The sequence below is a fragment of the Aethina tumida genome, chromosome 3 (assembly GCF_024364675.1).
Source record: "Aethina tumida isolate Nest 87 chromosome 3, icAetTumi1.1, whole genome shotgun sequence".
In the NCBI taxonomy this organism is placed as follows: Eukaryota; Metazoa; Arthropoda; class Insecta; order Coleoptera; family Nitidulidae; genus Aethina; species Aethina tumida.
Genome location: NC_065437.1, coordinates 28,921,818 through 28,947,977, shown reverse-complemented (window position 1 = coordinate 28,947,977; position 26,160 = coordinate 28,921,818). Strand labels below are relative to the sequence as shown.

Sequence of the window (26,160 nt, the reverse complement as noted above, 5' to 3'; positions counted from 1 at the left end):
ATAGTCAATAATTCAATAATCCTCGAAATGGGGAGTAAAAAAAGTTATAATGAATTTGATATTGTACTCTACTTTTCCTATTTTCAACGCCAATTTTCCATTATTGTGATAATTAACACGATTATTAATGTGTAAATATATAATAAAAACTAAGAGAAGAGAGGAGATTATAAGTAATTATAATTTTAAAGTATTAAATACTGGTATTAAATACATTCTAAAACTAATATAAGATTTAGGAGGAATTTTCTGTTTAGTTAAATGTGTTTACTCATGGTTGTTTGAGATCAACAATTTTTTTTTCGGCTCGTCCTTAATATAGAAAGTAATAAAACTAAGAAGCCTCGTGTCTGTACTTACAATTAGTTTGAGCAAACTTACATAATCATTTTTTATGATAAATGGTTCATAGGAAAATATGTATAATGGATGGAGTTTTTTAACTTCAATTTTTTTCAAAGATTTTAATTATTTCTATATAATATCACATTGTTTCTAAGTAGCCTTTTCTTTAAAGAAATTAATGAATGAAAAGATTTATTATTCTTGATTGGGTGACAGTTACATGCTATTTATTACCTTTAAATGATTAAAAATGGTGTATTTAGTTCGAAAATAAAAAAATATAAAAGCAGAGAACATCTTAATGTCTTCGTAAAAAACACAATTGAGTTACATTACATTTTAACAGTCCTTTCAATGTGAATATTCCAAGATTTTATTAGCATTTTTTACGCCAGTCTACCGCAGAACAGTGTTCATATGAAATTGAACTTGTATAACCCCATTTTTCCGGAGGGAACTTTTTCTGGCACATTCACTTTGTTTTTATGTTGTTATATTTTGTTTTGGTGTTTTCAACAATAGAATATCTTTGTAACCTTTCAATTATTTCTTTTTATTGAGAGAACATTCCAAAGTTTCAACATTTTGAATTTACCTAAAATGAATTTATGGCAAAAATTAACATGGTTTTAAAAATAGTTAAATATAGAAAAATTATTTTTAAACAAGTAATGAGAGGTGTACAAAATTAATCGCTGTAATTATTTTATAATAGAAAGGAAAAAAGTGATTAAATAACATTTATACATCACCATCAACAAATTAGTGTTTTTTATAATACAACAACCAATTAATAACTGTAAAATCAAAACAAATTCTGGATACATTTGTTACCTACGTTATTAAGAAATTAAGTTTTATGACGCTCAAGCACTTACAAAGCTCGTTTCGATGTTTTATGGTGGTTTTATTGATGCCATATAAAATTAAATACAAGTTTTCTGTGGCAAAAAATGCATGTTTACGTATTGGTCGATGGATCTGAACGGTTCTTTTTTATATTTTGTTTCTTATAATATCGGGTACAAAAAGTAATACAACAACGTCCCGTGTCTGTACTTAGAAAGTCACATAAAAGATTTTTTCATAATAAATTCCATCGAGCGTGGAACAATACTCATGTAAAATTGCCGCTTTAACATTATTTTTCCTGCGGGAAGTTTTTCATAAAATTGGGTTTTATACAAATGCTTTTGTTTTTCGTCAAACTCTAAATGCATTTATTATGTACGACACAGTACTTTCATTTGCCCCAAAAATTACTGATTACTTTTTAAGGAATTGACAATGACTTTTTATTGCAAGCTAACTTTAATTCTTTGCCACTGTTCCGCCACTATGAAAATCTATAAATTTATTGTCTGAAACTGCTCCAAATTTAAAAATTCTGGCACAATTTCATTTTACTTTTATTTGACTGGTTGCTACTTTATTGTTTGGCGTTTTTCTTATTTAAACAAAAGATATAAAATTGAAGGCCTTTATATAACTTTTTATATACCATTCAATACGAAAATATGATTAAAACATTTGTGTGACTAGTATATTTAAAATTATTCTTGAAAATCTTTACAACTAATTCTTAAATTTGTTTAGTTATTCGTGTACCACCTCAACTAAAGTTCAAAATATTATTTATATATCTAATGTTGAGTTAAAACCAAAATGAATAAGCCAGAAATAACAACACGATAAACCTACTGAATATTAAAATTATGATATTGCATATAAAACTTTTAATAAAACTTCAGAAGTAACCTTTTTATTAGAAATTGAATTTTCTAAACACGAGGCAACTTCCAGTATAAAATGCCTTTATAACTTTATTAAAACGTATGTACAATTCAATTTAGAAGGTTAGTTTTCCATGGAACGGTGCTCAGTTCAAAGGCTGATCCGTCGGGCTTATCAAAGTGGAAATATCGGTGCTTAGTCTCAAAGCTTGTGATCATCTATATGGATGTTTAAATTCATGCATACTCTTGATTATCAATATTGATTGAATGTTTAAAGTAGACTAATGTAGCCACAAATAGCCGTCGATCATGATTTTTTAGCCATGCATTCCGTGTACCATATTCAACTGAAACCGGGTCACTTCGACGTCTATTTTTCATTCATCATTCTTTAATAAATTAATGATCAGTTAATTTTCGTAATGTATTCATTTTTCAATTACAATGGACTAAGTGTGGAGTGGCCGTTTTCGATTTTCATGTCAGGTCTGATATTCATTTATGCCCAATAACTGCACTCAACATAATAACTGTGTTCGTGTGTTTTTCCATACATTTTTGGGTTTACCTTGTACCAATCGTGTTTATTTGTACACCTATTTGTCTATCCTTGTTATTTATGAATATGCCCTAATTTTCACCTAGTACCTTAATGTTCTATGTGTCACTCTTTCTAAAACAGTTCATATACACTGCACGTCTTTTCAAGTAGATAATTAGTATTTTCTAGATTAAATAAAATTAAAACTATATATTTTACTTTTATATATTTAATTGACAAAAATATATATTATTCCGTTTCTTGTTAAATTTGTATTACCAAAAACATTACATTTTGGATTTCAACACTTTTAATTCAGTTTATTTTTAATTTGTCTCTTTAATACAAAATGTCTCAAGATTTTCTTATGCAGATTTTGTCGCTATAATTGCAATTTTACAACGGGGCAATCTAAGTCAACTACAAATAGCCCAAATGTAAAATTTCTAACAGAGTGTTGTAAATAGAGTTTGGAATCGTTACTTGTAAACGGGTACGACACTGTGGCCGTCCTAACTAGCTACGACCAGAAGATATTTTTCTAATTATTCTTTAATTTACTATAAGCAGTATGTCACATTGTTTATTAAAACTTATTTTGATAATATATTTGTTGCTATATAATGCCATCGGTATTTTGATTTATGAAATTATTCACATCAAAAGATATGTAGTGTATTTATGCCTATAGAAAGCCATTAATGAAATTGAAAAGATAACATATTTCGATAGAAATTCATAAATATTTGTAATACATTTTTAGTAAACACATACTGCATACATTGACTTGGTGATTTCGTTTAATTAAACAACACTCATGTTTTCGAAATAATAAACCAAATAAAATATTCACATTCATCATGTACAGTACAATCAAAACTAAATTTTCCCCCACTCGTTACATTGTTCCGAGTAATATCCATTTCACTCCTGCAGATCTGAAAAGCGACGTCCTTTATGAGCTGGGGAAACATTATAAAAAATCAATTTATTTTTAAAGTCGAAAATACCGATGTATAAAATGAGTAGAATCTGAAGAAGCATTTTGCTAGTGTTTCCCGAGAGACAACTCATGAGAAATTGGCCCTAAACAATATGCATTCTGTTATTTGTCTTTATTGATAATTGATATACTTTTAAAGGTTAATTAAATATTAATAAAAAACAGGAAAACAAATAATTGGGTTAGACATTTTCATTATCATTACACATATGTCAACCCATTTTGACAAATGACGTAGGTCAAAATTACAGAAACAGACTGCCAAGCCTTAACTTTGTTCGGGACTTATGTCATTTCTAATTTAGCTTTTCCGGTCAAGAAGTTTACTGTGATTAAAAGTGTCACATAAGAAATTACCGCAAATTCACCCTTCTGCGCAACAAAGTCGATTAGATCCGTGCACAATTTCCAAAATCAGGTTATAAGAGTTCAGAAATGGAAGTAGCTTTTTGTGGTTCGTTCAGAAAATCCTTTCCTTATAAATTCGGGTCAAGGTTTTTATGTAAATTTTAGTAATTTCGATGCTTCCGAGTGTAATGGGATATTTTATCGTGTTTGGTTTTCTGTCGTGGCATCTAATTTTATGTTGCGTTTATATTTCAACGTCCTTTGTTCGTAATTGATTAAACTAACAAAGACCACATTGTAAACAAAGAAACATAATTCATAGTAAAAAGAGCTAAACCAACAGCTACGCCCAAATTTTATTATTCCACGATGTAAATTTACTTAGGCGCACAAACTTTGACGGATCGTACGCGAGAAATTGTACTTGCTCGTTCCAATTATTCGCGAGGATTAGCTGACGCTCGTGACAGTTAATCATCTTACTTTAATATAAAGTTAGTTCCACTAAATTACTGGCTGCATGGGGGTTCTCGTGTTTATCTACTTCAAAAATTAATACTGTATGAAAACATTAGCGCTCACCTTTTATGAAACCACGAAAACTCATTAAAGACTTCTTGTATAAATATGTACATTCACAGAGTTTTAAGTGAATAGAATCATGAATGAAACTGAGAATTAAATGTATGGACGAATAGTCTATTCAGAACTGAAACCAAATATTTCACTCTGTATAATGCAGACAATTTGCGCAGCCATGAAAGTCATTTATATATTTTTATAAATATTAAAATATCTCATGTATTAAAATATTTAACAAAATATAATATTACATATACGTATAATATATACAAATCCATTAATAATTTTATTGTTTCCATTTTATGTCTACGTTTATTAAATGAATTTCATTTTAATTACTTTTATAATTTTGTATATTTATTAAAACCATGTTCTGGTTAATTAATTTTGATTTATTAAGTTGGAGATAAAATTCCTTTTTTACTAAAGTTATTTTATAAATAAAAATAATTTGGTTTAGTTAACAAAGTCTTTGCGTGCTCTATAGAACACTTTAGGTGTCAATTATCGAGAAAACTACATTGTGACAGTTTTCGTTAATTACATCCATAAACATACACCGATTAATAAATTACATTTCGGCGCTAATAAACCTTGGCCTCATTTCATAATTCTCAATTAATTAAACACAAGCTCTGCGCTAGTGTGTAATTATACAGATTTAAATTTTGGCTTTATCGTCGTATAAGCTTACACGTAAAGAAAAGGAATAAGAGACGTGTTTTGTAAATGTCTAGCCATAATTCAAATGGGGGCTCATTTCGTTTTTTATGGACGTAATATTAGTATTATAATAGTCTCGGCATTTAATAATAATCCATTAAATTTTATGTTTGCTTATTGTATTAATATTTTGATATTAAATTTTTATATTGTTTAAATATTGTTAGAAATAAACAACTTTATATTTTATTTTATTTGTAAAAGTTGTTAAATATAGGGGCCCATAATGAACGCACTCGGAAATCGTTTATTTTTAAATAAGTACTAGGTGGAATTGAATATTTTTTTTAATATGATAAGGAGACTTACCTGGTTCCTTAAAATAGGCCGTTTAAATTACATTCGGCTTATTTAGTTTGCAGTTCGGACTAGTTCTAACATATTAATGCTATTTTATATTACACCCGGTGTGATGGGCTTTTGCCCAACAATAATATTTTTAAACAGCATAAACAAAATACCTCAATCGACATTGATAAAATGAACCGTATTCGAAAAAATAAGTTTCATCATTTTGTATGTCGTTTCAATATGATTTCCTCCTACTCTTTTGCACTCCATATGTCTAAGTTTTGAGATTATTGGGCCCTCCAGAATGCCCCAACATTAGTCATTTTTTCTTCATAATTAAAATTTATTATCTCCAATAAGTTTCTCTATTATCTATAGGATTTGCAAAAAATAAAGTTTTTAAATAGTCCCAGAAAAAAAAATCTAATAGATTTAGGTCAGGTGTCTATGATAAGCCCGCATCTTCGTAACGAAGGCTGTAGGAAAAATATTTATAGATATTCTGGGACACTCTGTATATAAAAATTATTATTAGTAGTAGTGTTCTTACAATCAAAAATTTAATAACATGATAATCGAAATATTAATGAAACAAATACCTTATACGTCTAAAACTATTTAAGATATTCTGGAGTAATTATACCCTTATCAACGCCTTAAACAAGGGTTCATCTCGTATTGTTACGACACTTTACAATAGGGAACATCTATGGGTACTATTGCCAAAATTCAATTTTAATTTCAAAGTTCAGAACTCCCAAGAACAATTGAATAATAGAGTAAATTAATGGTAGGGCAACATTCGATAAATTAAACGAACCTAATATCTCAATTAGGTTATTGGATTTTAAAATTACTACATTTCTATGTAAAGAAAATCACAGTAAATTTAATTTTTCTTAAATATAGAGTAATAGACCTTATTAAAGTATTAAATGTAATTAAGAGCAATACAAGCTAAAGGAGCACATTTTCACTGAGAGTTCACACTGAACTCCATCCCAAACATGAATAGGCCGAGAGGTCAGGATATAATCCTAATGGATTTTTTGAATTAACTTTGCCTGAAGACAACACCTCGAAAAACATGAAAGTAATGGGTAATTTTGGGGGAAAACTTTTATTTGTAGGCAAAAAACATACGACTTCTACTACGTGGTTGTTCAATTTTTACTAATAATATATAGAAAAATATATAGCGACGTTTTTAGTACATACATGCCATACAATAGTTGTTGTCCATTGTTCTACCTAAAATTTTGTTTTAAGTATTCATATAACACGCATAACATGAAACCAAACATTGTGGATTTAATAAAAATATGTGTGGGAAGGAAGTGTGCAATTAGATTCATTCCACTGACATTCCCGCATTTCGGTGAGTAATGTAACGCCGTTTTGGATATTGCTGGAACTACGCCACAGACTGCGTGTAATAAATTAGACTATAATTTGCACTTGCTCTGGAACGATTGTATTCAGTTTTTCTTTTTTTCATTATTTCCACTCTTTGCGGTTTTGTTTTAACCGAATGATAGAAGGAGGTCACGATGATTTCTTTGCAGTGCAGTTTGCTTGACAAATTATTTTATAATCGTGAATCGTAATCAAATAAAATTTACTAATAAATGCATTGCAAACCACAGTTTGAAGCTGTACTTATAATTAGTGATTAATCCAACTAATTATTCTAGTTTATGTTTGGTATAATCTCATATTGCAACGGCTGAAGATCTAAAATTTAATCAAACGTTTCTACATATAATACTTAATTGATTAAATTATTGGGATCAGAAAGATAATTACATTTCATTGAATTAATGATAGTATGTAGATTAACAACACAATGTTCTCCAAATGTAATTTCCTAGATATGCACTACAGTGATCTCAATATTCTCACATTTTTAGGGAAAAACATTTGTATTTTTGGGGTCAATATTTAATCACGGTTCAATTTTCACAAAGCGAAACCCTCTCCAATCTTATACGAGATCAAAGCTTTATATGTCTCAGAATTAGTGGCACGTTGAAACCCATCGCTGTTATCGTAGGCGAAATGGAAAACGACCACATGACACGACGAAAAAAGCCCTTGAACGTGTTGCCATTGTTGGTGAAATATTACAATTACTTTTGTTTGTTGATTCGGTACTTTGATTACTGGTTAATTTGTGGCACGAAAGTTATCATAATGGTATATTTGAGGAAAAATGGCTAATATGTTACATAGTAACATTTCAGGTTTGAATTAACTATTTATTGTAAACAATATTTGGATATTGTCACAACGCCTGTCTGAATAAATACACTCAATTTATTCTGAAAATAAAAATATCCACTAGCTCTACTAGTAATTATAATCCATTATTATCATTTTACTAAACATAATTACAATTCTCAAATGTATCGTTAATTAAAATTTATCGATGAATAAAATACAGTCGAACTTTGATGACTCAAAAGTTTTCATGACTCGACAATAACAAAGTCAAAGAATTTCATCTAATATTTACTTGATAACTTGACATTCTTGTAAGAACTTGACAAATGGACTAAAAAAATAACATGTCGTTAATATACTAAATTACAACCAAAGGATTAAATGACTTAAAGTTCATTTTAATCAATATTCTACATAGAAGGAACAAGATGACATCGTTTTATTTTCATAAATAATCGTAATACAGAAGAAAATGATGAAGAAATCATTCGACATTAAATAGAATTTGGAAATTTTTAGAAATTTATACCATAAATTGTTTAATAAAGTAACGACATTGTTTCTTTGGAATTTCCTACAAACGAAGTCGTTATTATACTCTGCAAATCTGAATCTGAATCTGGATAGTTTCACAATACACAGATATTTGGAAATAACCATCCTCAAATAAATTAATTATAGATTCTTTAAATATTTTACATTCTTAACCAAAACATTATAACAATAAAACCGATCCTTTATGTAATAGTTTAAATTATTTTTTTTTTCAATTTCACAACAACTATCGACAATTAAAATTAACTGACCATAGTTATTTGAACTAGAACTGAGAGGATGTTGTGTAATTCTGAAGTTCATTAATTGGAATGCTTTGGTAAGTTACTAACTCATAATTTATCAATATTTGCACTCAATTCTAACCATTTTACCACTACGATCTGCCGAAACTAACAGTATTTATCAATGGATTAGAATCAAAAAACTGTACAATATCGCAGTAAGTTAATTTTTCTTACGTCAATAAAAATAGACAGTGATAAATTTTTAGACTCTAATGCACTCTTTTCTGGAATTGTGTGGATGCTATTAATGCAAGTGGTGAGCATTATCCTTTGAAAGAGAATTAAATATATAATTTAAGTGATATATTCAGTTAAAGGCCCGAAAGTTGGGGAAAAAGGGGAAAGTTCTCGACGTAACAAAGTAACTTTAGCGTGCGTAATCTATCCGGTAATCTCTGTTTTAAATTGAAACATTTATTCAGTCCATTTTATTCTTGGAACGGTTTAGTCCAAAGTCATTGTAGCCATAATTATAATTCGTCGACACAAACGGACAATAATTTGATCTAACACCGATAAATTGCTTATACAATCCCACCAATATAACTGCATCACCTGACTAAACAATAGACTTGATAAAATTGGGTTAACTGTGAAAAAAGTATGTTCATCTTGTTAACAGTTATAAGTTGCCTTAGGCGGCAGAAAAGTCGCGTTTCATAAATTTCCGTGGAAAACTCAATCATAGGAAATCCAGTGAAAATAGAATAAAAAAAAGTATTCGCGGTGTGTGCCCTGCAGTAAAAATGATTTCCATATAAAGGCGTGTAGTGTAACTAACAGAAAAATCTAATTTCCGCTTAATTTATGGAAATAAAAGCTAACCTAATTTAAAAAACTATTCATCCACCATAAAATCAATCTATATTCCAAATGTAAACTGGCACGAATTACTTAAAAATTGTTATTAATATTATTAAATATAAATTAAACTAAAATTAAATTTTAGTACAACAACATATTGAATTAATTAACCAAATCAACCAAAGCTATGCATAATTTTTGTTAATGGTCATTTTTAATGGTTTTTTGAAATAAAAACTAAATAACTAATTAAACAAAAATTAATCATTTTATTGTTAACTATAAAATGATTTATTTAATTTGAAAATTAAAATCTCCTATTCCTGATTGAAATTTTAATTAAATATGGCTGGTATCCATTATATTTATTACAACTATTATAATGTTCATAGAAGAAAATTGAATGCACTGATAATGGTCATATAATCAATAAAAGTGGAATTACGTTAGAATAGTTTTGAATATTCAGAAAACTACTTACTTGGGAATATGTTAAAAAAATAATATACACCAGAATTGTCAATTACACAATAAAAATCAATAACGCCCTTACAAATTAATAATTTATAATTAGTATTATGATTCCAGTACCATTAGAAGGTCAAAGTTTTTTGTTACCACATTTATGATAATACTGGAGTAATCTGGTTAAATGAAATAATTATATTTTAATAATCCAACTATTATCGGGTTTTTCTATTTTATTACCCCACATTTTAGTAAATAGTGAAGTACATATTTGTTAATTATATTAAATGGAATTGCTTATAATTCTACCAATTGTTTTATTTATTAAAGTTCAAATTCCGACGCATAAAACATTTAGATAGGTTTATTTTTGCAATTTTCATTCAAATTTGAATTAAATTTTTAAATCCATTAGCCTCTTAAAATATGAAAGATATAGTTTTTGTCTTTCATAGATAAATCTTAGTCACAATTGGTCGTATAAATATATATATTGCATCTAGGACCGACGGTATTGACGTGAAATCCTAGGCGACACAGATCGTTATTTATCCAATTTCAGACATATTAAATCGTCAATTTAAGATTGATAAGGTGTAAATGTCGAACAGGATTTATTAATAATGCAGTTGGCCATAAGCCTGTACAACAACCAGAGAAATACATTTATCCATAAAGACCTGATTTATTGGAAAGATCCATTACTAGGGAGACCATAAATTATTCAATGGAATGGCGGAAAATAGATGATTAGCAGTTATGGACTACTTACTACCTCACATGTCACTAATGATGGTAAACAATTTTTATGATTGCATCGCATATAAAAATATGGTGGAGGTTCATACGAATCAAGGACTGTTTGTTATGTACTTGATTTTAATTCTGTTGTTATAAATAATAAATTTTGACAAATCGAACTATAATGTAAAATATTTATGAGTAAATATTATTTGTTTATTTAAAAATTAATAATTAACATAACAAATAAATAAACAACAATTTAATTTAATTAAAGAATATTTTGGTGGTTAATAATTATAATTTTAATGAAAAATATTTTATTCTATATTTTATTCAATAGTTTGGTTTATTAAACCAATCAATTTAATAAAATTTATTGATTTTTCATTTTCAACAATATTAATTAATATTTCAACCTTCGTTAATTATAATAATTATTCAAAAATTGAGTGTTTCATTATGTCGGATATTTATCAAAAGTTAATTGAATGTATAATAAAACTTATTTATTTGTATCACAGTTCATATACATACATATGAGCATAAAACGTCTATTATACAAATTTAATATATAATTTAATTGCATTCATAATTTATATTACCGTGATACTTCGTTATTCAATAAACGAATAAATGTCGTTTCATCATATTACGTAGAATTTAATTAATTTGTAAATACATCAAAATAAAAATTAATAATAAATTGAATAAAATTTATTCTGAAAGAGATTAATGTAATGTAATGTAATGTAAGGTAATTTTAAAACGTATTGAGTGTAATGGAAATTATTATTTATGTTTGTAATTTGACTGAATAATGGGTAAATAATTAAATAAATATTAGGAGTACCAAAATTATTTTTAACTACATTCTAAGGGCAGAAATGGAGGCAAGTCCATGTCTAACAATCCAAGAACTGTCAAAAACCTTTAACCAACCTTGGACGACCATCCAGAAATATCTATAGCAGATAGGAAATACACATACAACGTAGTACTTCAATGGCGTCATACAGAACCGTTTTTTCATCGTTGGAGATTAGTGGAGAACTTGAACATTTGTAAGAAAACAACATTTAAAACATTTCATATATTGGCAACACTATTTTACAAAACTAAATATAAACTGTTCTAAGTATGAACATTTTATCTGAAGCACCTTCACTTCTAACATGGTTTGAAAACGTCATTTACAAGTTTGCTGTTTAAAGAATTATTACAAAATACAAAAAAAAAGAATTGAAAACATTCACCGAAACGTTTAAAATCCGACGTATAATCAAAAAGCGACAGAGCCACCGTTTAAGTTAAAAAATAATCTGTATTGAATAAACGTTGACGGACTGGCTTGAATAATTTGCACCTCGCCCAAAAGTAAAATTTATTCAGATACGATACGAATTAATCTTGCCGTTTCAATATCCCCAACAATTTGAATATCAATATGAAAAGTAGATTTTGGCGTGGGAATAATTACATTTTCTTTCTAGTTGTTAACTCTAATTGTTTCGGCAATTTCTCGTAAAACTTGATGATTGGTTTTCATGAGCACCATTAAACTTTGTATAACTTTATTTAACACAAATTACATTTTCAGAAAATGGAAATTCCATTTAACGAAAACTTATTATTCGATGAGGCAATTGTTATTCAATTATTTTATGTAATTATCTGTTTTTGCTACTTATTAATCGTTTCAGTCAAACTTTCCAATGTGAAATAACAATTGTCAATCAAAATTATCTGCGAACCTATGTATATGAAAAATTAAAAATATTTTAGTGATTCTTTGTTTATGAATATAACCATTTACTGAATATTTATTAAAACATTTATTCAAATTTTATTTTTAAACATGTGGTCATAAATCAACCTTTTTTCAATTCCAATAACGTAAAATAAAATGAATAATCACGTAGTTTATTTTTTATAAAAATTGAATTCACATCTTTGATTTATCAACTATTTACCCAATATAAATAAATTTTAATCATTCTATAGATATATCCGCAATAAATCTGTTATTCACACTACAATATTTTTAAAATAGAACCATTTAAATCTAGACGCAATGTTATAATAACATGATACGTTCTTGATTTCCATCAACTAATTAATCTACATATAGTGTTTCTTTGGCAACTTCTGAAACCAATATAGTAAACACGTTTTGCAAATTTAAACAGTAAACATTTGTTTATATTCCGTGCATACGAAATTTGAATTTATGATTTATGTTTTCACGCTATCACATTTAATAACTTCTCATAAGTGAGGCTTTTATATTAATTTATACAATCACGCGAATAAATTTCACGCTATAAAAATATACTTCAACGGTGTCACTTTAGTGAATTTTTATACACACGAATAAAATAACTTGGCCCCAATTAATTTAAGCAGCTAGATAAAATAAATTGGTTAATTTCTTGTGTGGTAGGTGAAATTAATTAAAGGGAAATTGCAATAAATATAAGTTATTTAATGAAACATTTCCATAACGCGGTTTTAAAAGATATGAATGGGTTCATCTATTGTGAAATGGAAACGTACTAATTACAAAATCGTTAATGCTGTTGAGGATGGAGCGTGAATTTTGAAAGTTTCAATACGACAGGGAAAGTCAATTAATTTCAATTTATACTCAGCAACCTTTAGCAAAATTTTAATGAAATTTACATGTTTCAAGAATAGGTGCTCATCAATAATTAGTTTCTTCGATCTAGTCAACTTCCTTTCGCTTACTTAAGCCATTACATAAACAGACAAAGTTAATTCTTTGTGTAATACACGGTACAATTAACTTCGCCAACTAATTACCTAAACTGTAATTATATTAAGTGTAACAAACTTATTTCGTTCAGAAATAATTTTTTAATGAATGAGTTCTGTAGGCAAATGCGTGATTACACCCACTCACGCATTTTCCCCCATATTAATTGAAATAAAGTTGACACTTCATTCTTTTACTCAGGAATTTTCCGTAACATTCACTTACTACATTCATATATGTTATATGTACTTCAAAATTTTTCAGGTGTTTTGTTTCATAATTTTAATTACTTGCGAATTTACACCCCTTGCCATTTTCTCTTTTTGCAAATTATTTTAATGAATAAACTTTAATTTCAACAACAGCTTTGGCAAATCATTAACATTTTACACACCATTTTCATGATAATTCGATGAAAACGGGGTTGTAGAATGAGAATCTAATTGCATTGTAAAATCAAATCATAAAAAATTGTTTTGCTGGATGATAATACGTTTTCACGTTTATCCACTAATGGTGAACGGTCCACCTTTGCGGATAAAGCAATCATAAGCGTTGAAAAGATTTATTTCCGCATTTATGGGCAAATATGTATTTGCATGTTTCAGCAGTTTGCATGTGTGTCCTATAAATTTTTTTTCTAATACACCACACTCACGGAATGGAACTGTCGTATTTGTAGTAAATAAATAGAGATTGTTAGTGTTTCCTTTGTGATCGAACCGTTTTGATGTGTGTCGAAACTACAAAGCTTTATTTTATCGTTTTCCAATTAATTTTTGATTGAATAAATAAAAATAGATTCATTCAAAAAGGATTAAAATGAAATTGTAAATTTGTAACGGAAAACGTTATTCAAAATTGAACAAGATACTTACAATTAGTCCCTTTTTAATATCTTCAATTTAAATTATTTGCCACTTTGCCAAAGTTAAAATCGTTCTCATTAAGAAAGTCTCTGTGTTTAATAACTAAATAATTTTCATCACTTTATATTGCATGTTGAAATAAGAGTAATTAATAAATAAAACAATTCGGTGTTTATAATTAAAGTTTTGAATCTTAGTTAAGGATATTTATATTCATGAACTGTGGGGTCTTTAATAGATGCAATTTGTATAATGGGTGTTGTTTTTGTACTGTAATCTGTATATTTAAGAACGGCATTTCGATGTATCTTGAAGGCGTGCAAAGTCATTTTAAGGTTATTGTTCTTACTTGTTCACTTCTAAATAATTCAAAAATATTTTTTTTTTTCACAATTTGGAATGAAATGGCCACCAAATATCAGAAGAGCATATCCGTCATTGTAACACCAGATCATATACCATATATCTATGAAGATGCCAGCCACTAGTGCTAGTTAGGAAATAATTTCAATCTTCGTCAACCTACAAATCCGAACAGATATAGACATTTATAAATGTTTTAGTTATGTAAAATAAACAACAATAATATTAACAAATATCAATTTAATTCTTAAATTGTGTTTTTATTTAAATTAAATTAATTTTATATGTAAAAGTAATTTATAGTTTTAATTCATGAAATATTTTTAATATCTTGTATAATATAACAATTTATAAAAAATAATGAATTTTCTTTACGAATTTATCATCACCAATATGCAAATAAAGTGGATAAAACACAACATTATAATTTGTAAAAGTAATTATACACTTATTGCGTATGCACGAAGTAGTTTCCCTGGAAGTTAAAATATCTTCTGTAAATTAAGCAAAATTTAATTATAAGCGACTACAGAATTTTTAATTCACTACTAGGTTTAACCATTAAATTCCAGGAATATTTTTAAGATTATTATATTATGTATTGTTGCTTCAAATAGAAATTTCTAAAAGTTACTCATAAAAAATTTCATTTCTCTGGCTACCGCAACGTAATAAAATCTTTTCAGAATATTTAATGTTTTGCAAGTAATTATGAGATACCGAATCTGTGGAAATCTCTTGGCACGTATCCAAACAACGTGCCGATTATGGATCTTGTTGTAAAATGTAAAATAATCAATACAACCTTGAATATTTTACTAAACAGAACAATTAAATGATCAATAAATATACAATTACATAGAAGAATTACGTCATTTAAATCATAAGATTTATACATTATATATTGGGAATTAATTTTAATAAATTGAGTGTTGTTGTGGTAGAAATGAACGCCATCAAATATAGCTGAGTCTGGTGCGCCCTATTAATTTCCCTTACACCTTAAACTGATATTTTCGAGTCTGTGACGCAGGACGATGGATATAAATGAAATGTTCGATGAGCCAGGCAAATACTAACATATTTAGGGAAAACTGCGGTCGCTGAAAATTGATGGGGTTTCTTCCCCTCCCGGAAAATATGCGCTTTCCGTGCTTCAGATGCTCCGTCACGTGTAAATTTATGGTGAAGGTGATAATTCAAAAGCTATTTTTGATTTTTCATAAATTATTTTAGATTTATCGTAATGAGATCATCAATATTGTACTAATGCAATTTAAATTATACACAATTCGCTTCAATTTATTTGTGGATATTCTTGTTGTTACAAAGGTCAAAGTATATGTATTAAAAATATTATTTTGTGCGATTATGTATGATTTAACATTAAATTAATAAACATCCGTTAATTCGAATTATGAAATGACAAATTAAAATTAATTGGTGTAACCACATGTATTCAAATTTATTAGTTGTAACATGTAATTTTAGTTTATTCAATAAATATATGCATATATACATATGCTGAAAAGTCCCGGTCCTAACACATTTTTAGCTTTATTCACCAACGTAATTTCCATTAAGAGTAACGCAATCATTCCAGCGTTGCTCTAACATTTCAATTCCACTTTTGTAGAAAGATTTATTTATTGCCTCAGTTTCAGCAATAACCTCTTCATTCGTGTGAAATTTCTTACCGGCGAGCTTTTTTTATGAGGTCTGCGAACAAGTAGTCGCTGGGAGCCAAATCTGGCGAATACGGTCGATGTGGGAGCAATTCGAAGTTCAATTTATATAGTGTTGCCATTCTTTTGACTTGTGACATGGTGCGTTGCCTCGATGAAACAAATTTTTTTTCTTTGCCATATGCGGTGGTTTCTTTGCAATTTCGGTCATCAAATGCTCCAATAACGCTATATAATATTCATTGTTGATCATATTTCCCTTCTTAAGATAGTCGATGAATAGGACACCACGCACATCTCAAAATACCGAGGCCATAACCTTTCCTGCCAATTGTTGTGCTTTCGGGCGCTTTGGACGAGGTTCAGCAGTTGCTATCCACTCAGATGACGATAGTTTTGATTCCATTTTAAAATGATAGATCCATGTTTCATCCATTGTCACATATCGATGCAAAAATTCAAGTTTGTTATGTTGAAATATGGCTAAACGCTGCTCAGAATCATCAACACGTTGTTGTTTTTGATCAACAGTAAGCAAACGCAGCACCCACTTTGAACAGAGCTTTCTCATAGTCAAATGCCCATGCAATATAAAGCCAACACATTCTTTTGATACCTTTATGATGTCAGCTAACATACGCAACGTCACTTTTCGAACGATTTTATGGATTTTTGGTGATGTTTTCTGGTGTTACCGCCTCATTTGGAAGTCCACTGCGTTCTGCATCATCGGCGTCTCTATGACCACATTTGAAACCAGAAAACCAACGTTTTATTGTTGTTTCTTATATAGCGGTGTTCTCATAATACTTTATAAGCCTTCGCTTGAACGGTATTTTTTCCCATCAAGAAGCAGTGTAAAATTAAAGCACGAAATTATTTTTTATCCATTGTTTTGAAAATAACAAAAGTAGCATCACTCTTAGCACAATAACTCACAAACTAATTAATAGAATATCATGAAATTTTAACAGTTGTCTTTTAAAGATTAATACTGACTGAAAAAGAGGTGAATGCAATAAAATTAACACCATTATATGTTAGACCCTGAACTTTTTAGTCCATGTGTTATTGTTGTCTGATAAAAGTACATTGTTTGGTAAAATAGATTAATACAAATTTTAACTATAAGTTTCTATGTTCGGAGGATTATTTGGAAAAAAGTTAATGATGCATTATTATTTGTGATTTTGATGGGTTATCTACCAAAAAATTAATATGTCAGACAGATATAATTTTTAATTATAATGAAAAAAAATAAAAAATCGTATAAAAAGTATGTACATAAAATTAAAAGACAAAACTAAGATCCATTATCTCATGTAAGCAGATTTGATACATTTTGTTTCTACTTGGTTGCATTCCTTTGAAGCTGAAAAAAATTCTCTCATACATGAATTAGACACAATGTTTTTATGGTGGAAAGAAAAATTAAGTAAAATTACAATTTTGTTACAAGCTTCAGGCTTTTTAAAAATTTTAATTACTCTTTTCAACAATTTTGCTAAAACTTATAATATTATTTTATGTCAACCATAATATTCTTACTGGTTTGTATTGTTAAGAATCACATGATTCTGAAAATTGAATGTTTTATTTTATATTATTAATTGACAACATTTATTAATTTTAATTTAACAATAAGGCTTAACATATAGTATTTTAATATTTATTTACGAATAAAAACATTAATTGTTGCAATTAAAAGTATTAAAACTTTTAAGTTAACTAATTAAAAATTTTAAAAAGCTTTTTATAATAATAATATCATGATTTTCAATTCGACTACAAATAAAAATAAATTTTGCTGAGCTTCAAGTTTGTCTAAACAAGTGGAAATTGTTTATATAAGACAACATATCTTAGTTTTGCCATTAAATTTCCCGTATAAACTTTTATATAGCTTTCACAATAAACAAGATATAAATGATGAAAAATTTTAGACATTTTCTGACTTTCCATTATAACGGACAAAGTTGATTATCCATCTGAAATTTGATTTCAGTGGTATATAACCCATCAAAAACACAACAAATCGCTTTCGCAAAACCTCGTTCTTAAATCCTCGGTAACAAAAATATATGACTGACTTTCTGAACCAACAATTGGTTATATAATATAAAAATAAGTTTTAACAGTTATTTGTATTATAATATTTTGTAAAAAAGAACAGTTAAATTTGTGTTTATAAGACAGATTTTATTTAATAATGGTGATTTGTAATAAACTAGACAGTAAAGTAACCTTTTTACTACTGAGGTTGGTAACTTTATGAGAACTAACTTCTTTATGGCTAAGGCGAACTATAATGTTTTAGTAGATAATTTTTATTATTCATACAAGGTTTATATTTATTGCTTAATTCTATTTTAATAAGATCAAACTCCCCACCAATTATCAAAATTTTTATTTTATCAAAAATTTTGATAACTACTTTAAATAAAATTAAAATGATAAAATATAATATTTACTGAAAACTTAAACAATTTTAAATTAATGTAAACTTAATGAAAACTCAGTGTAATTAAGCTACAACGACAAATATTCACCTCCCACAAAAATATTCAGCAAGCACAATTATTAATCAACCAGGGTTCGGATCATATTGTTCTTAAAATAGATGTTTTAAATTATTAACGCTCGAACGCTCTTCACCCCAACTTTTTGTCTCGTATATCGATACTATGAGGGGTTTTTCAAGTCCAAGTGAATTTTGCATGCCTTAAATAGCCTAAAATTATATTGTTGAACAATGGCCCCTAGCAATTAAGTTAATTTACATTTTAGATATTATATATTAGGAAAAGCTAAACTAACATCACAAAATATATTACTTGCAACCAAACAATTATTTTAGTTTAATAAACAAAATCGTGTTATCTGTATAACAACTCATTTGGTTCATTAATTAAAATTACCTCTGTTATTTAAAGGAGTTTCTCGTAATAAATGCAAAATCGATGCCAAATAATCTAGATTACCAAGTACCATGTTTCTAAGTACAGTTAATTTATTGTGGTGGAAGTAGGTACATATCTGTTGTGTGAGAAAGTTTGTAATCTCCTGTATGAACTATTTGTAAGAACACAAAACCTGACCCATTAACTGGTTAATGTCCCTTGATGACTATGTAACTTTTAACTTTAACTAATTAAATTTTCCCAAGAATAAAACCGACGCATCCACCATTATTACAAATCCCGAATAATATCAAAAAATTAGTTAGGAAAAAAGACACTTCAACGAAAAATGATAATTAGACACTTGGAACATCCAATTAATAATAAATATTAAAATAATAAATTCTCAAAGGAGGGAATCTGAATATTCTCGCTTGCGCCATTTAAATAATAAGGAAAGCCTCAAGGAATGCTGCATCAGCATAATAAATCTTCCAGTCCCATAAACTTCTTCAGATGAAACTGTAGAAGAGGGCGCACAATATAAATGTCATATAACTTAAAACTATCTCAAACATTCGTCGCTTGTGCATGCGGAAGTATCACTTCTAATTACTTCACAATGGTATAATCGAATTAAGTACTTCCATAAGTGGATTGAATGAATTACCATACTGAAACAGTTCTGGAACAATAACATTATTATAAACATTATTTTGTTGGAAGTTTTTATTGAATTCCGTTACAAATTAGTTTAATGAATGACGAAAATTTAATTGGTTTAAAGTTATTCTCTAAAATACCTATATAAAATGTACCAGATGCTGCAATTATTTATAATTATTATTAAGTGAATTAAACTAGTGATATTCTTAATAACATACAAGTGAGAAAAATAATGTCTTCTTTAGCTTTTCATTGCAATTTAACACGAAACACTTTTTATAGATTTGAAACCAGCAAATAATTCTCGCAAATTTGCAGCTTAAATTATTTTTACAGTACATAAAAAGACCAAACATGTGAGTTAAGGTTGGTGTAATAAAATGTTTTATTGTTAGAATTAACCTAAAAAACTTTATTACAATAAGTTTAGTCGACGGTATTCTTTCTTTTATTAAATATTTATACATTACGGCTCATAAGGTAGTGTTATATTAACTTTAACGTAATTTTAAATTATTGATTAAAATACTGAAACGTCTTATTTATAAAATAAGATATTTTAAACAAAAATTTTTGTTCATCCTTCTTTAACTACATAGAAATACCACCAAGTTTTCATTAGATACGTGTTACATATTTTAAAATCCTATAAAAGAATTAATAAATATGTTAATAATTTAGTTTAAATAAATTAAAGTTTATAGAGTCGAAATAAAATTTTGATCAAAAATTTGAAAAATAACAATGAACAAGTTTCAGAATTATCAAAAAAGTTTTAAATTAATGTACTACTACTGCTGTACTTAAATAATATATAATGAAACATTATAATTAATAATAATGGCTTAAAATTTTATTTAATAATTTTCAATCTATTAAAAAAGTTACTGTACCATTACAATTTAATAACATAAAACAACTTGATATAAATATTATTATTAATAAGTAATTAAATTTAGTAGGATATATGAATTAACACTTAATCTATTAAATATTTAAATCATTTAATTTTAAGTAAATATTTGGAAACGTTAAAAACAATTAAAATATCAAACATCATGATTTAATTCAAATTAAAAATCAATATTGTACCGTTTTAGTAAACATTTTTATAATGGATTAAAATTAATTAATTTAAAAATAAATTAATTAATTCAATGTTTATTTTTTGAAAAGAAAATTTCAATTAAAATAATTTATTCTATTTTGATACCAATGAAACGTTACAAAATTTAAATAATTGTAATAATGTAATTTTTTTAATTATTACAATTTAATTATTTAATTTACTTATTATTAGTGCAAATTGAATTTATATCTAATCTAATTATATATTGCAAACAAATAATTTTATTTAAAGAATTTAATTTTTTTAATTAATGGTCTATTTTATTTAGACTGATAAGATTAATAATTTAGCAATAATCAATATTTAGACAAAATTATCTTTAATTACCATGGAATTTGCTATAATTTGCTATAATTACTAAATTAGATATATATCACATTATTTTAAATGAATGGGTACTTACAAAAATTAACCACGATTAGTAACCACCTAACCACAACCACACACATGAAAAAAACACCCACAGAACCGTAATCCAAAAATCCGCAAAATTCCAAAAAATAAAATAATACAGTTAAGAGCGCACCAAAGTCTCCGCAATTACCAAAACCGCGGCTGCAAATTCGAATATCAAAACACCGAGTCTGGAAACGCGCCTCAACTTCGAGATGAGAGTTTTGAGCGCGCGGCGGCAAAAGTTTTTCCACAGTCGCCTGGTGTATGTGCCCCGTAAACACAGTGAGGGATGGAGAGAACTGATAGCCGTCTCCGAGCTGTAACCGCCAAAACTTTCGCCGCCGACCTCATGCCACGGAGCGGAGTAACGCAAGCGCCACGGCCGTCGCTCCAATCAGGCTCCAACGGCCCATCGCCATCGCGACAATTTTAAACAACATTTTTATTTCATCGTGCAGGGTGTAAACAGGATTTTTCCGCCATGGACCGAGACAGGGATGTACATGACCTTTTCGTGTCTTTATAACGTGCTGCTTCTTATTTTTAGAACGCTAGATCCGTCCTTTAATGTGGATCTCTTCAGGAAGGTCAATTTTATGATCAATTAATTTTGTAATTAATTTGTCATGTGTCCAACATTAGAGGATTCTAATTGCTATATATATTTTTGAATTTGTCTGTTCCGAAACCTTCTTATATTTAGATGGCGAGATTTGTGCTTATATTTAGATGGCGAGGTTTGTACTTTTATGAGAATCTTTCTAGGAAGATCAATTTTATGATCAATTAAGTTTGTCACATGTGCAACATTAAGATTTTTCTTTTAATTGGTACATTGGTAAACTTTAAGGAAAATACTAAACAACATGATTTCAGAGCTAGTTTTTATATATAATTAATTTTTTATTAATAGTTAATTGAACAGTGATATACTTAGTATAAATTTCTCATAAATTAAGCAAGAGTTGTTTAAAACATTTTAATTTGCAAAGAGCTAACTTTCCAAAAAGTTCTGGTCTGATTAAATTAACGACAATTTTAAACTTCTTAATTTTTTTGAGACCATATCATAAACTAATGTAAACCTCATTAAAATTAAAAAAGAAAAATAACTTCTGGCTTTAAATATTTTATTTTAATAACGTTTATTCATATCTATCAAAAGCTAAACAGCTTTCCAATGAATTTAATTCAAAGTGACTGGAATTCAATAATTTTCCATACATTAAGCATGAAATATCATTTTATTAAAGTAATGAAAATTCATTCAGTTAAGTTTATGATTGACAACATTTTAATTATCTCAACTGCAAACTGAGAATTCACACTCACATAATCTGTAATCTTGAACATCAATTGTCGCACGGTCAACGTATTATCTTTATTATCTTTTCATTTGGGATAGTAAACAATTAAAGTTTGATCTGATATCTTATTGTAGTTTAAAGGAAGCATCCAAGAAGTTTCTAGGAACATTGTGGCAAACACACCCACCAAAACTCCGGGTAACGTAGATGTCTGTCCCAGTCAAACATGAAAACTTTAGTTTCGTAATTCCTTAGGTCTTTGCTGCTGCCGTGATTAAACTGGAGAGGAACGCTCGGTTACACATTAATACCAGATAATAAAAGAGTTAATGAAGATTTAGGGTACGTGAAATTAACTCGTTTATGATAATACACGGAGGTCGTTCCAGTTTAAACAAGCCCGAGGTGAAATAAAGTAGCCAAACATTAAATTCTGGCCACATATAAATTTTAAAACTTGTGCAGTATTTTTGGGGCTTGCGGCCAACAATAAAAAGTTAATACCAATTAAGTGTTAGATAAACATTTGCATACAGATTTCTGCAGCGGGATTATTATAATTTATGGCGAAAATTCCTGTTGTCATACCAAATATCAGGTAATTCTTACAGTACAATGTTGAGGTATGTATTTAAAATGGTTTTAAAACTGACGGGAATCTGGAAAAATCAAATTATCAGTCGATACTGAAATAAACTTTAAGAATACTGGTGACAGAAAATAATATCAGATCTATCAGGAAGTTTATTTATGAGATATTCAGTCTTAGCCTGGATCAGGATACGACAAACATCGACTGAACTTTTGCTCCGCACAATAATTTTGACCTAATTCTCGGCAGTTCTACAAACGGAAGTAATTTTTTATCCTCGTCATAAAATATTCCGTTTCATGTGGTGTGAATAGAACCCGGATTTGCACAAATTTTATCCCAAATGAAAGTTTGCAATTACGTGTAAAGGAATTTTTAACTTAATTTTCAATTAAATATTTATTCCACTAGATGTATTTTATTTTTAAAAAGTACTTTAATAATCTGTTTATAAAATATGTTTACTTAACTTAACAAGATTCTTTTTTTAAACTTTTCTGATCCAATCTTTATAAATCAATTTGTGGAATTGTATAAAAATAAACAAGTTTACATTTTATTACTGATGGCTTTGATATTATATTACTGCACCTACAGGAAGATATTAAAGCTAATATAATCACGAAAATGAAGTAATTCAAGGCTGCAAAGGTAATTTATATCAATTACCTAAGGAAAAACTCCATTAAACACTTTCAACTAATATTAGAATATAATTTCCTTAAACAGTATCACGCAGTAAGGAAATGCATATTAAAACTTTTTCATCATTAGTAGATATAAATAAATTTTCAGAATTCAATCTTTATTATTAGACACCTTTATATTTTCTAGACACGAATATTTTTGATTAACTTAGTTAATTTAATATTCATGCAAACTGTATACTGGGTGTAGATATTTGGAGTGCCTTCTGCAATTTAATATTATGCTCACTGCAAACAATGCATTCTCAGTTATTACCACAGCAACAACTCAAAGAATATCAATAAAGATTAAATTTAGTTTTATCTGTGTCACATACTATTATAAACTTATCAAATTCAGAAAATTATTTGTAGCGGACTTAAATAATGTATTTGAAAATCCGAAAAATATTTCACATTTAAAAATTGATATTGTGAATACAAATTTTCATTTTATAGTATGTAAAAAGGATTTTCAAAACACACTAAACAATCTCAGTTACAGCCACAAGGCAATTACGGAACTCATCTGAAAACAAAGATCATTAGCAGTTCTAATCCTCAAGAGAGTGCGTCTCTACATCATTTACATTTAAAATTGACGCTGTGAGAGTCACTCAGAAAAAGATGATAAGATCCCTTTTGCTCAGCGTCTGTTTAATGCTTCTTTAGACCATCTGGTCTAACATCTTAACACTGTGGAAACGGTAGGGGCTTATGCGATTAGCCGCTCTTATTGCCAACCACTCTCAGGCAATCCAATTATTCAAATCCTATCAATGTGACTTAATTGATGAAAATTAACTTGATCCCGATTTAGAAGTACAATATATTCAAGTCGTAATGCTCACAACAATAACGGACCATTTGAAAACAGTCGATCATTCGCCCAATTAACCAAAATCAATAGCGAAGTTGTTATTCTCTTTCAGGGCAAACAATAATGGAAATGTACCACAATAATTAATGAAGATAAAATAAAAACACGTATTTACTTACAATAAAACTGTTGAACATATATACCCAGGTAAGTACCTTGTAAAAGGGCTTAGAACTCATTGCTTTTGGCCGAGGAACAAGTTAAATAATTTATAATGCTAAAACGTTTTATTGGGGAGTTGCAAACTTACTTTATAAATCTTTCTGATGCAGAGATAAGAATTGTCTGCGGGTTTCGGTAAAAAGCATTATTGTTTGGTGTTTCGAGCTTTGGGGAAAACGCCACTGGACTTATCTCCCGTTACGACAATATTGTAATTGAAACTTGCAAAACTTTTCATGATTACATGAGCACTTGCACAAAATTAGTTTGTAAACTTCGAGTGGAAAAAATATTGCCTCTGTTAAATTGAAAACGGAACAGAAAACTATTCAATACAATATAAGTACAGTAATATGTCCTGTTAACTTCTTAGAAAATTGGATATTATTAAATGTTACTAAATAGTTATTAAGGTATTATTGTAAATAAATTACAATTGGATAATGCAATTGTGAATGTAAAATATCAATCATAATGCAGAATCAAAAAACTATGGCTAAAACTATGTTATATCATATAATCAATTCAATTTGACCAATGATTAAATAATTATAATAAGCAAAAAACCGGTATTAAATAATCGATTTAAATTCACTATCATAAACTAAAAAGTTGCTATAATTGTGTCCATCGAAAAATAAAAAACTACACAATGGTTTAAATAAAATTAAATTAGCTTAATGAACAGCAGATACAACATACCAGACAGCTTATTTTATTATAAATTGCTATAATTATAACCACTACTGTATGTATTTATCTTAGTAATCAAATATTTAAATAATATATAATTTACTTTGTGCGCGTGCCACTTTAACAGTAAAATCAGAAAATACTAGAAAAATATGTTTTGAAATAAGTCAATTTGGTAAAAATATTAAAAATCTTAATTAAAATCTTTATATTTAAATATTTCTACTGAAAATCTAAAAAATATATATATAATACTTTTAAAATTATGTATTTGTATAGAATAAGATTCAAATTTATTTAATGTAGTTTACAAGGCAGTAGCGCCATCTGCAATTTTTGTTCTTAACCTCTAGGGCAGGTTTCTTCACCATTCTTTATTTTCCAACAGATTCCTCTCCTTTATGATATT

At 28.0% G+C, this 26,160-nt stretch overlaps 1 protein-coding gene across 1 annotated transcript in view; it reads left to right on the top strand.

Moving 5' to 3' along the window:
- Nucleotides 1–2,559: 2,559 nt before the first annotated feature.
- LOC109607133 (microtubule-associated protein futsch) overlaps nt 2,560–26,160 on the top strand; it is a 155,697-nt gene continuing 132,096 nt past the window's right edge. Inside the window, exon 1 of the mRNA XM_049964709.1 lies at nt 2,560–2,567. Coding sequence (XP_049820666.1) covers nt 2,561–2,567 — 7 coding nt within the window. The 5' untranslated portion in view covers nt 2,560. The remainder of the gene's footprint in view (nt 2,568–26,160) is intronic.